Source organism: Quercus lobata, unplaced genomic scaffold (assembly GCF_001633185.2).
Source record: "Quercus lobata isolate SW786 unplaced genomic scaffold, ValleyOak3.0 Primary Assembly Scq3eQI_89, whole genome shotgun sequence".
NCBI lineage: Eukaryota > Viridiplantae > Streptophyta > Magnoliopsida > Fagales > Fagaceae > Quercus > Quercus lobata.
Window position 1 is genome coordinate 63,757 of NW_022154777.1, and position 13,102 is coordinate 76,858.

General features: G+C 33.6%; 2 protein-coding genes across 9 annotated transcripts; both read left to right on the forward strand.

Moving 5' to 3' along the window:
* Positions 1-2,785: 2,785 nt before the first annotated feature.
* Positions 2,786-8,880, forward strand: LOC115973338. Of its 8 annotated transcripts, none has more exons than XM_031093596.1 (8): positions 2,787-3,294; positions 3,503-4,147; positions 4,317-4,885; positions 6,340-6,433; positions 6,561-6,584; positions 6,671-6,759; positions 7,082-8,248; positions 8,817-8,880. In XM_031093596.1, exons 2-3 carry the CDS (start codon positions 3,731-3,733, stop codon positions 4,836-4,838), a joined length of 939 nt encoding a protein of 312 aa, XP_030949456.1. In that variant the 5' UTR covers positions 2,787-3,294; positions 3,503-3,730; the 3' UTR covers positions 4,839-4,885; positions 6,340-6,433; positions 6,561-6,584; positions 6,671-6,759; positions 7,082-8,248; positions 8,817-8,880. The 8 variants fall into 8 exon arrangements, with proteins under 8 accessions (XP_030949460.1, XP_030949456.1, XP_030949457.1 ...); XM_031093597.1 differs by having other exon boundaries at positions 8,192-8,248; positions 8,800-8,880; XM_031093595.1 differs by having other exon boundaries at positions 8,192-8,248.
* LOC115973337 (novel plant SNARE 11-like) lies at positions 6,010-11,223 on the forward strand. Its single transcript, XM_031093592.1, has 10 exons — positions 6,010-6,044; positions 6,671-6,759; positions 7,082-7,119; positions 8,192-8,248; positions 8,360-8,460; positions 8,800-8,886; positions 9,134-9,224; positions 9,370-9,462; positions 9,552-9,626; positions 10,792-11,223. Exons 1-10 carry the CDS (start codon positions 6,010-6,012, stop codon positions 10,879-10,881), a joined length of 756 nt encoding a protein of 251 aa, XP_030949452.1. The 3' UTR covers positions 10,882-11,223.
* Positions 11,224-13,102: the final 1,879 nt, after the last annotated feature.

Below are 13,102 nucleotides of genomic sequence, written 5' to 3' on the forward strand. Positions count from 1 at the left end.
CACAGACACATATTTAGAGCCACAGACCCGTAACTCATTAAAAAAAATTATATTATGTTCATGATGAAAAGTAAGTTGAGAAATACCGTATGAATCATGAATGAAATCATCAATTCAATAGTATATAAATTTGTTTCCAATAAAGACAAAAAAAAAAAAAAAAAAAAAAAAAAAAAAAGTTAAAATTGGTACCTTATTTCCAACTTTGCTAGAGAGAAAAAAGAGGTAGAGCCACGTTAGGTAGAATAAAATAAGCTGATAATATTTTTGTTTAAATAGTAGGAATTTAGGGTAGAATAAAATTACAATTTAACCCTTATTAATGAGGGGCGGGACGGGGATGGGTGGGGCCAGGCGGGGCAGGGTGGGTCTAAAAAGTGTAAACCCATCCCCGCCCAGCCCCGTGGTGTGGGTCTAAAATCTCGCCCCATCCCCGCCCCACCACCTTTGCGGGGCGGGGAAAACCCCCACGGGACGAAGTGGGGAGGGGCGGGTCAAGCGGGGCGGGGAAAAATTGCCATCCCTAACGTTGGACCTAGTAATCTACTCCAAGTCTCATAACTATTATGTGCTATTTCATAAGATCCATCAATATATATTAAATCACATGATTTATTAAATAATTTAAGGATAATGTTTAGTTACAAAATTAGATGTAGCTTAAGGCTACAATTTTACTTAATAAAATAGACATTATTATATATTTTGAAAATTTAATCATTGAATTGCGTGTTCTTTACTTTCTTAATACACATGTAAAATTTTATGTCAATCGGATATTATTTACTATATGATATATAAGCTTATATTTTATGCATAATTTTAAATTATAAAAATTTGCAATTTAAACAATTTATTGATAACATAACTATTGATATTCAATTTTCTAGAAATTTTGCAAGTATAGAGAATATAATAAGAAGATGTAATTCAGTGGACTTGCCAAAATTTACCTTCAATAAAAAAATATTGAGTGAGGTTGTAGTCTTAGGTTACAACCAATTTTATAGCTAAATTTTATCCATAATTTAAACAAGGCATGGGACTATAAGCACTTAGTAATCTGTTGGTTTGGAAAAAAAATTTGTCATTCTTTTCTTATATAAAAGAAAAATCGTGAATACAATTTTTACCCCTTCAAAAATTTATGCAAATTCTATATAATTAAATTATAATTGAGATTATATCATTTGACTTAATTATGCAAATTATTAATAATTAAATTATAATTGAGATTACATCATATGACCTAATTAAATAGACTTATTTTCATTATAAACTTATAAAATTAGATTTATAAAACTAGAAAGATGGCAAGCATTTTTTTTAAAAAAATTTGCAATGGTATTATAATATCCATCTTAAAATCTATGTTCCTTTCTTAATGGGTATGAAGAAAAATGACATTTTTACTCCAAATGGATAAGTTATATTTTCATCAATAAGTTAAAAATAATAATTTGAACTTAGATAGTCCGTGTCTCAAATAGAGACCACATATATAATTAAGCTTGTTAACCAAACAAAAAAAAAAAAAAAAACACTCAAGTTTAATTTTGCATCATTTTTAATTTGAAAAAATTTCTGTGTAAAAAAAAAAAAAGATTCTTATTATAAAATATACCAAAAATTTTACACAAGTGAGGAGATAGAAATATAGATTCTTATTGTAAATGCTAACATGTGAGTGGTGAGCTTGGCGAATTGGTTTGATGAGATAGAAAATTGGTTTGCGAAGGAAGGGTGTTAACGTCTTTTCATAATGAGGGCTTTAATTACATATTTGCCCTTAAAGACTTGAATAATGAGTAGATTTGGTTTAAATCCAACACTCTCGTACTGTGGTTGGTGACAATTGGTTCGGTTCCCATGCAAAGAACAAACAAGAGTCCCATATGATTGATGTACTCTCTCTACTTTGTAGATGTGACAACTGATTGAATTTTGCATGAAAATGATTTGTTCTTTTATCTTTCAGTTTATCTCATCCTTTTTTATTTCCTTCTTTTTCCATGTAAGTATTTATTCCTCTCAGACAAGGTTACATGGATGAAGGAGCCCTAATCAATTTTCATAGACTAGACTAGAGAGCCTTTAATTTTCAAGCATTTTGACTGCACAAGCAGAACAACTGAGCATCCATGTGAACCATAGACAATAGCAACTTTTATTGAAGTTAATTCCCTATAAGATTAGTGCTTAAGAATTTGGATGATGTTAATACCATACTAGTTTGGCATGCACGTACTGGTTTAAACTATAATGTTTATCCTATGCTCAGAGTTCAATTTTCTTCAAAAGACTTTTCACCAGTTTATATAGTGAAGGTTAATCAAAAGCCTCACCACGTTTAGCAAGGTTTCTTTATTGTCCTTTATTCAAACATCTAACATTTTCATTGCTTGCCACGCATTCGAGCTGATGTGACCTGGTCACATGCATTAGTGACCCAACTTTAAAAACCAATCTGACTCTCCTCAGTATGAACAAGCCGTATATCTTGTTTCAATTCTCTTATCTAATTTTGCATGAAAATGACTTGTTCTTTTATCTTTCAATTTATCTCGTCCTTTTTTATTTCCTTCTTTTTCCATGTAAGTTCTTATTCCTCTCAGACAAGGTTACATGGATGAAGGAGCCTTAATCAATTTTCATAGACTAGACTAGAGAGCCTTTAATTTTCCAGCATTTTGACTGCACAAGCAGAACAACTGGCCTCTCGTTGTTATTCATCTGTGGGACCCACTATAATAAAAAAAGTGAAGATACAATTGCCTGGGTCTGGGTCAGGGTCAGGGTGTGATGAGTGGTGGGGAATTGTTTTGTGCATTGTTTTTAAACCCACCGAGGAGCGTAATCATGATTACCAACTGGACTATCTCTTTGAAGTGGATGAATGCCTAATGACTTATTACGCATTTGGACTTGGAGACCCTACTTTTTTTATTAAAATTACGGCAGAATATGGAGGGGAATGGTCTCGTACATATTATATGTCAGAATATGTTAAAGTGGAATCGCATCATCTTTGGCTGCATAGTCTGTCCAAGGAATGTTTACTTCCAACAGAGATTGATAATAAGCGATTCCATGAAGTTGAGCTTGAAATAGAGACCGGGCGCATGGAGGTGGAGAAAATTGGGCTTCGTGTGGTATAAAAGCAAGACATTGAAGATCCCAATTGAGATGCTTTCTTCAGTTGGTGATGAAATCTAGGGTTTGAAGATCCCAACCAAAATATGCGAAGCCCATGATGAGGATGATGGGGAATTCTTTTCTTCACTTCTTTTACCTGTGAGTTATCAACTTTCTTCTTCTTTTTTTTGGCTAAGCATATGTGTAATGCTCTGTTAAACTTCTACTAATATTCAAATGCATATTGAGATTTCTTGTCCCCCTGTAACGGTTTTTTTGTAATTCTTTGTTACTGTTCGACGTATATAATAATGTTTTCTTTTTTCCTTACCGGCTCCGGCATTTGGGTCTGTGGTTCATGCTGAAGAAATTTACAAAAGACACCTTGCCTTGTTCAGATGTTGATTTTCCTCAATGATTTGCACACCTACGTATAATTGAAGTTAGATAAACGAAGGCCTGTTTGTTCTTTCTCTAAAAGGAGCAGCAATAGAAGTGTTCCCATCATCCGTTGGACGTTTGACTGCCCTTCAGGAGTTAAATCTAAGTGATTGCAAAAATCTTGTGTCTTCCTAGCAACATTTGTAGTTTGAAGATGCTAAAAAATCTTCATCTTTTTGAATGCTCAAAATTTGTCAACTTGCCAGAGAATCTAAGGAATCTTGAAAGCCTGTTTAATCTTTCTCTAAGAGGAATAGCAATAGAATTGTTGCCATCTTCCGTTGGACGTTTGACTGCCCTTCGGCATTTGAATTTAAGTGATTGCGAAAATCTTTTGTGTCTTCCTGAAAGCATCTCCCAACTCTCTAGAATTACAAGGCTCAACTTGGATGGTTGCAAGAGGCTTCGATGGTTACCAGATATTCGGTCACAAGATTGTAATATAAATGTAAACAACTGTACCACACTGGAGAGATTCCCAGAAAGCCCAAAAAATTGTCCCTTCTGGTGTCGTCACTTTGATTTCTGTGTCGCGTGTGTCAATTGCTTCAATATTCAATTCTGTGTCAAGGTATTTCTCTCTCTGTTTTCTAAATATCATGTACTTGGGAAATTACCTAATACTCTTCTTCAGTATATATCTATCTATTTAGCTATCTCTGTCTGTGTGTTGGTTTTAATTTTTTATTATTATTATTTTTTATAATGTAATTTTCAACATCACGCTTTGTATATTTCAGGGACTAACAAGTGGTAAATTAGTGGGGAGATTACCTTACGTTCTTCCTGTAAAACAAATTCCAAATGGATTTGAAAAGGCCAACATACGTGATAGTTCAGTTTTGGCATCTCCAAGTTTCCACAGATGCGATTATTCAGTGAACATGCAATTGCCACGGTCGGGGTTTGATGAGTTGTGGGCAATTCTTTTGTGCGTTGTTTTTGTACCCTGCGAGCATTATAATCACTCACATTATCTGATTGAAATCAAATCGAATAAAGTATGGTTTCAACGTATTGCGTCAGAATATGGTAAAATTGAATCGCATCACCTTGCGCTGAGCCTGCACTATTTGAATTTCTTCGATCTGGAAACCCCTGGCTGGTCTATTGATGAGAAGGGATTCCATGAAGTTGAGTTTACAAGCTACCGGGAGCGTGGAGGTGGAGACAGTAGGGTTCCGTTTGTTAAACAAGCAAGACATCACATCAAAGACTCGGATGATTGGGAGGAAGTCTGGGACGATGGGACACGGGCATAGATTGTGAGGAATCCAGTCAAGAGAATTTTTTTCCTCATCTTTTACCTGTGAGTTATCATCTTTCTTCCTACCATTATATAATCTAGTTGTTTCCTTCTTCTTTTTTTGGGACATATACTAGCATTTCTTTTTCTGTTAATTTTATGTTATTTTGGGCTAAGTATATGTAATGCTCTGTTAAACTTCTACTACAATACAAATGCATATTGAGATTTCTTGTCCCTCGGTAACGGTTTGTTATAATTCTTGTTTTTCTTTTTCACCAACGGTCCGACATATATAATAATGTTTTCTTTTTTCCTTACTGGCGTTTGGGACTATTATTCATATTGATTTACAAAAGTCTCCTAGCTTGGCTCCTTAGATGTTGATTTTGCTCTATGATTTGCACGCTTGCATGTAATTGAAGTTAGAAAAAGAAAAGTAACAAAAAAGTGAATTGAAGTTTGCAAAACTTTTTTCTGTTTGGTAATCAAAGAATGAGAAGTGAATAAATATTACAATTTTTCAATGGTATTGTGTTATAATTTGTACAATGAATTTTCTGTATTTAGTACGCACCAACACTTCCTTTGGGTTTTCATCCTATCATCTTTCGGTGCAAAGGACATGTGTTTGTATATCCCAGGGGATAGTATGCAGAAACTAGCAAACCCACAACCAGCATCCATAATGTGAACTACCCTGCAGACATAGGTCGACTGTCTCACTGGTAGTCATATTTCTTAACCTGACATGACATGTCATGACTCATGACACTTGTAATTCAGTAGAGTTTAAATGTTTGCAGTATATGGTTTTAACTCTTAATAGGCCTTGTTAAAAGGCGAGCTATTGCGTATCGCTTATGTTTGTTGTATCAACTATAGATTCACTGTCACTTACAGTGAAACATTGAGTCTTGTACATAGATGTTATATATTGCAATGTAGGACAGAGATTCTGGATCTACACCCCATTTAAGCTATTTCCAATTTCAATACCATGAACATCCTGTAAAACTCAGTAAATAATATGCTTAAGGACTTATGCAATGTTAAGATCTAGATATAATTAAAATTTGCCTATAACCTTGGATGTTTAATTTCTTCCCAAAGAAAACGTTTTACTTTACTAATTGATGCTTGAAAGTTGCTACTTAACAAAACTGGTGATCTGAGACAAGTATGGGATGGGTGGTGAGGTCGCTGGTTCAAACATCGATGGGTATTTGGGATAATATTAATGGCTTAGCAAAAACTCTTTAGAAAACAGTCTTATATAATGCTTCTGCTGCTGTAGTTGATGTTTTGTATGTGTTTTCATTTTCCTTTTGCAAATGCTCCTTGGGTCAAATGCCGTCTCCTCCCTACCTAAATAAGAGGTGGAGGATAGCTCATGGGTTGAATCCTATGCAGGTGTGTGACTTCTAGTTACCCATATAAAACAGGTGTTTATCCTTTTCCATTTTTGTTAGTTTTTATTTTCTAGTTAGAAAGACAATTTAGTCTTGCCTTTTCAGGGTTATCGACGTGTTCACCTGACAAACCAAGGATTTGGAGAGTAGAAATCATCCAGTCACTAACAAGATGCTGAATGAGAAAAAACAGTCAATGGTGTGTTGTTATCTTTATTTCTATTTAGCCTTTAGATATTATAGATTTTTTCCAAAATTTTAGTTTTATATCAGTTGATTAAATCTTGTATTCCAAATGCACTGAAAGATGTTCATACTCTATGCAGATCATAGGTTACTCTTAAAAAGCAGTAAGTTAACATCAGTCACAATTTACCATTATTTTGGCTCTTAAAGCAGCAGAGATAATTTTGTTTTCAATTTGTTGTGGATACAGATTTGTGTCAAATCTTGAAAACAAGAGAATTGATCTCTTTGATCGTGGCACCAAAGGATGTGGGGAAGATAATGTCTTGCTAGCACCGTGTAAGTGTACATCTTTTTCACCCATGTGCTAGTTTTCACTAATGTGTCTACTACTCTTGGCTGCCTTTCATGCTAAAATAAGAGTTAGTTATGGGTTTAAATAGTCATACAAACCTATGGCTTATGCATTTTTGTTGTAATTCTTGGATACCTGATAAACACATTTCTATTTGGTTGTGGATTTGTCCTAGAATTTTGTCTAATAGAAATAATTATAATAGTTTCTGTATCAGCTGAAAAGATGCCAGCTTCATATGCCTCACAGTGAAGTTGGTTTGGGTAGCTACTTTAGTGGTTGTGTTTGATGTAATGTGTATTACAGATGAAGTTACCGTGGATGGCTGCTATTTGCTGGTGCAAGTAACTCTTTAAAACCCTATGCTCTTGGCCAAATTGATGGCTTTAATGATATTTTGATGATTTTATAGTTTTTTTATTTTTATTTTTGAGAATTCTTTTTATACAATTTAGTGAGTGCACAAAAACACACATGATAAGTTAAGATAGAAATGATAATATGAAAAAACCACTCTCCTTGACATTGTGAAATCAGTGTCACAGCAGTATTGTGTCTAAAGTATATTTGTTAACATCTACCTTTTTTATGGTTCAGAAATTGTAAATTGCTGCTTCTAAAGTAACCAATGCTTTCCTTTAAGTTTAATCGGGAATCATGCCCTATTTTTGATATATTTCATATCAATATATGTTGCTTCAAGTACTTTATAGTTTATATGTTAAATGTTTCTCATTTATGAAGTATATTTAATGCTAAGGCAGTGGCTATAAGCATGCTGCCATGAGAAATCAACAGCTAATAGATAATGGAAACCGGATATGGATGAGACTGATCAAGCCATTGGGGGTTAAAAGGGGTAGGATTATCTCTCATAATCATTTTGTGAGGAAATTAGTTTTATTTATTTTGGTGAGTTGAAAAGGGATAAGTTTTGTAGGCTATTTTGAAGTGTGATCATTAATTCCTCTCATTCTCCTCTATTTCCTTATAGAAGGTTACAGGTGGAATTGTATCTTGTATTTCTAAAACGTACTAGTTTTTTTAGCTTTGCCTTGAACATCATTTGCACTAGTTTGCATCAAGACCTAAACAAATTATGGAATGTTTATTTTCAAGTGTATCATTATTTCCTATCATTCTTCTCTATTTCCTTGTAGAAGGTTATAGGTGGAATTTTATCTTGTATTTCTAAAATGTACTAGTCTTTTTAGCTTTGCCTTGAGCATCACTTGCACTGGTTTGTATCAAGACCTGAACAAATTATGGAATGTTTTTAACTAACTCATATCTCCCCCCACCCCCCACCCCTCCCAAAAAAAATAGTAAGAAAACATAAAAGTAGTTTTACTGTTCAAAAAAGTATGGAATCATCGTAAAAGAAAAATAAATTCGGTATCTCCTTGTTTGTGGTAGACTGTTCAAGACACCATCAATGTTGGAACAGAAACTGCAGCAGCACTCAAGGATCAGGTGTGTAATTTGTCAGCTTTAAAAAAAAATGGATTTCACGGCAGTTTAATATTTCATATTGAATTAAAAACTCTGTGTCTCTCTAGTGATTCATTGTAATATGCATTACAGATGGAGTTAGCATTGATGGCTGCAAGTAACACTATAGTCCCCTTAGTGCTTGCCAATTTGATGGCTTTAATCTTGCTGGATGATATATCAATGATTTTATAGTTTAAGGCTTTTGTTTTATCTTTGAGAATATCTTTGTGTGCAATGTAGTGAGTGCTGTGCACACAAACGTGAAAAGTAAAGAAGAAATGACAATATAAAAATGTTAGTCTCACTCTCATTGGCATCATGAAATCAGTGTCACAGTAATATTATGTAAAATATCTTTTTGATGGTTCAAAAATTGTAAATTTCCATTTTTAAAGTAACCAATGCATATCTTTAAGTTTAATCTGGAAGCATGCCCTGTGTTTGATATATTTCATACCAATATATGTTACTTCAAGTACTTTATATGTTAAATGTTTCTCAATTATAAAGTATATTTAATGCTGAGGCAGTGGCTATATGTCTGCAGCCATGACAAATCAACAGCTAGTAGGTAGTGGAAACTGGATGATGGATGAGACTGATCAAGCCATCGAGAGGTCAAAAAAGGTTGGATGTTCTCTGATGATCATTTTGTTATGAAATAACTTTATTTATTTTGGCAAGTTGGAAATGGATAAGTTTCATAGGCTATTTTGAAGTGTGATCATGGTTTCCTCTGTCTTATTTATGGAAAATCTTAACTAACTCTTGTACTTCATATCCCCACCCCCCGCCTCTAAAAAAAAGAGTAAGAAAATATAAAATTAGTTTTACTGTTTTTAAAGTATGGAATCATTGCAAAAGAAAAATAATTTTTGTATCTCGTTGTTTGTTGTGGACTGTTCAAGACACTGTCAATTTTGGAACAGAGACTGCGGCAGCACTCAAGGCACAGGTGTGTAGTTTTTCAGCTTTAAAAAAATGGACTTCATGGCAGTTTATTTAGTCATATCAAATCTCTCCTTTTCTTTTGTTTCGTTTAATCTTTCAAAAATTTTCATTGCCATGGAACTAAAGAAGTCTATTATATTTATGTTTAGACTGAACAAATGGGTCAGGTTGTTAATGAGCTGGACTCTATCCATTTCTCGATCAAGAAAGCTTCTCAACTTGTGAAGGAACTTGGTAGGCAGGTCAATCTCTAAAAGTATCTTCTTCCAGTTCTTGTCATATATTGACTATTAGTTGTTACGTATTTTACTTACCTCATTTATTTCATTAGGTTGCAACTGATAAATGTATTATGGCTTTACTCTTCCTTATTGTCATTGGAGTCATAGCCATCATTATTGTTAAGGTAATATTATTATCTTTCATTTTCTTTGCCATTAACAATATTTTATTTTCTAAATATTTGATTCTGCTATTGCCATCTGATAACAAATTGGAATAGAATCCATAATGTCCCTTTATTATATAGATGTAGCTTCATTATTATGAATACTAGGCCTTCCACACACCCCCCCCCCCAAAATTTTTTTTGACTGTGGAGGCCCACAGGCCTATTGTTTTTAAATGTGTATAACTGTATATATAGTATTTCCTAACCTGTTTTTATGCTTCAATTGGGGCTTTTATGAGCAAGCTGATCTCAGGTTGAACTTGTTTGGTTAACCCTTATTTGCCTAAAAGCTGCAGGAAAAGACTTTTATAATGCCAAATGGTGTAGTTAATTGTAGTGAATCCAAGTCATTTTTTGCTTACCCAAATAAAATGTAAAAGAATTTAGTTCAGTATACCCTTTTCTTATGAAAATAATAATGAACTCCACTAAATAAAAAGGAAAGGAAACAGACACAGTACATGTGGGTGTAGAAGAGTTAATCTAATTGTTGTCAGATTTTCATATTCGTTGGTAATGCACAGATTGCAACTTGATGTCATCTTTAGGAGAAGTTCAATTCCTTTTCTTTCTGAATAGATTTCTTGTCCACAACATATGTAAGAGGGAAACAATAATTTTAATTTTCGTATATCAGTTGAATATAGTTTGATGATTGCTACAGACTTGGATCATAAAATTGGTGGAGATCGGCTTCATTTGAAAACCAGTAAAATTTAGACGTATTTATGTCGAGAAAAAAAGAAGTTGGAACTTACAGATTTTTTTGGGAACTTAACTACTTAAGTTGCAGATAACTTTGAGTTCAAGGATGAATCGCTTGGTTGTTTTCATAACAGTATTGTCCAGAAAGTATCTATTTCGAGGCCTTTAAGATAATTTTATAATTTTTTGGGGAGATAACCTTCTAGAGCTTCTACATTATTCATATCAACACGTCTTAAACCTTTCATAGTGAGTTGGTGTCTTAATCACCAAGAACATTTCATGTCTTTGCAGTCTCATGTGACTGTCAAAAGCCATTAGCTTGTGAAAGAGCTGGCGGTATAACACTGCATTGCCCTTTTCTTTCAATTTGCTTAATTTTTTATTTCGTGAATTATTTATTTTTATGTCTCAGCTCGTGAACCCAAACAACAAGGACATCAGGGATATTCCAGGATTAGCCCCACCAGCAATGACTCGGAAATTACTTTGGAGTGCTAGTTAAAAATTTAGAAAAGGATCATGTAATGAGATTGTGATGATGATTTGTCATCTTATTGGATGGAATAGCTTAGCTTGTGATGCTGCTGGTGGCACCTTCTTTACAGAGCTGGTCTACTTGAGTATGGATTTCTTTCTAGTGACTTTTCTGCAGAGTGGTCAAACTTTCCCAAACGATAGTCTGTCAAACAACTGCTGGGATTCATTTGCTTCAATTGGAAGTGGTCTGTATGATATTTCTTCCCCGACTGAAAAATCATTCCTATTTGAGGGAAACTAAAAAATGTGTAGATTGTGTTGGTTCACACCATGTATTTGCTACACTTATAAGATATTTGATCTGCATTTCATATATATATATATATATATATATATTTTGGAAAAAATTTGTTGTTTACTGTTTATATTGAGATATTATATCAGCTATTTTTTTGATAATTCAATAGTTATAACAATGAGGAGAAATTCAAATCCCGATTCTCATAAGAGTAGGTAACGTCACTGAATTACAAGGCTCTTGGTATATCTTATGCACAGTTGATTCCATTGTTCTATATTTTGTCTTCATCTATATGTATATATCGATGCATAGAGATGAAACCCAAGGTTGATATATGGTGGATTTATAACTGAAGTACATAGTTGCTAGTTTAAATGTTCTGTGGAAATTCCCAAAGAAAAAAGCTTTGCAAAATGATCAAAATATGATAGGAAATTTTTTTCTTCTAAACACGAGAATATGAGCACCCCAACAATGGAAAACATGTAGGAAATTACACTGGAAATGCTGGTCAAACATGTTGGAGATGTGCATTGTGAAATAATGCAAACTAATACTACTTAGAACCGTGATATTTGTTCCAAACATTGACAAAGGAAATCATTTTTGTAATTTTTTTCCATTAGACAAAGACAATTACGGTAAGTGGCTATGGTTGTTTAGTTAACATACATGCCTCAAATCCCATGGAATATGGATGGCTTTTAACTCAAAATGACTATTAATCATCGGGTTGATTAACGCTGCAATTTTTCACTAGTACAAAATCTGCTACGAGAATAGCAATTGTTTTCGACAAGCAAATCTCTTTCTCAAGTAAAACAAGGTGTATGCCAACTTTTACAGGAGATTTCTTTGAATTGGTGATTTCACCATAAATATCTCCCCAGGTAACATGACAAGGCCGTTGTGATTTTCACTTTTTGAAACTTAATACTATGTTTGGCAAAAACAAGGGAGAAGGAAGGGAAAGGAAAGGGAGGAAGAGAGAGGAGAGGAGAGGAAAGGGTAATAATTTTCTTTTACTTTTTTTTTTTTTTGATGAAATTCTTTTACTTGTTTGGTTTGTGAGGGAGAAATGAAAAGAAATATACTTTATTGGTTGGTCTCACCCTAAGAACTATCTTTTTCTTGGGAGGAAAGAAAATGGCGGGCTATGGATTTTCTCTTCACCCCAGTCCATCATGATTCCTAACCAAACAATGAAATTTATTTCCCTTCTCTTTTCTTCTTTTCTTCCTTAGTCTCTCAAACCAAACATAACCTAAAACTCAAGTTCTCTTACAAAATATGTTTTAATTTGTTTTGAATAATCATGTACAATAATAATGAGGATTTTTTGTCGACATAACTTGCAGAAGTAGAACCTGGTATTCTTGGGTTTTGTGAGATAGGTTGAAATTGAGCCAAATTGAATCGAGCTTATTATTAAAATTTTAAGATCATTTAATTTTTTTTTTATCAAACATGAGTACATGATTATTGATTAAGCTGTATAACATTTTTAGGTTTGATTTTCTTTTTTGGTCGGACAAGTTGGAACTTGTCTAGAAACTACTTCTCCAAAATGGGTTGGAGCTAGGAATCTACCCCAAGTCTCCAAACTATTATGTGTCATTTCATAAGACCATCAATATTCATTAAATTACATGATTTATTAAATAATTTAAATAAGGTATGTGACTTTTTTTTTTTAATTCAAGATAGAATTTTTATTCTAACCTAATCTAAGTGTATACGTGTGTGAAGCTCTTTCCTGGTGACTTGAACCCCAACTGTTACCCCCCACACCTCACAAGCATTTGTACTTGTGGAGTGACCACCACACCAAGGGCACGCGGTGGTAGATATGTGACTATTAAGTAGGCCATGTGAGTGTGACTACAAGCACTTGGTAATCCTTTGGTTTGGAAAAAAAAATTGTCATTCTTTTTTCATATAAAAG

Coding starts and splice junctions, on each gene's coding strand:
- LOC115973337 (XM_031093592.1), top strand. CDS start 6,010: ATGGGTGGTGAGGTCGCTGGTTCAAACATCGATGG. Junction 6,045..6,670: donor GCTGGTTCAAACATCGATGG/GTATTTGGGATA, acceptor TTGTGGATACAG/ATTTGTGTCAAATCTTGAAA. Junction 9,627..10,791: donor TAGCCATCATTATTGTTAAG/GTAATATTATTA, acceptor TTTATGTCTCAG/CTCGTGAACCCAAACAACAA.
- LOC115973338 (XM_031093600.1), top strand. CDS start 3,731: ATGCTAAAAAATCTTCATCTTTTTGAATGCTCAAAATTTGTCAACTTG. Junction 4,148..4,316: donor ATATTCAATTCTGTGTCAAG/GTATTTCTCTCT, acceptor TGTATATTTCAG/GGACTAACAAGTGGTAAATT.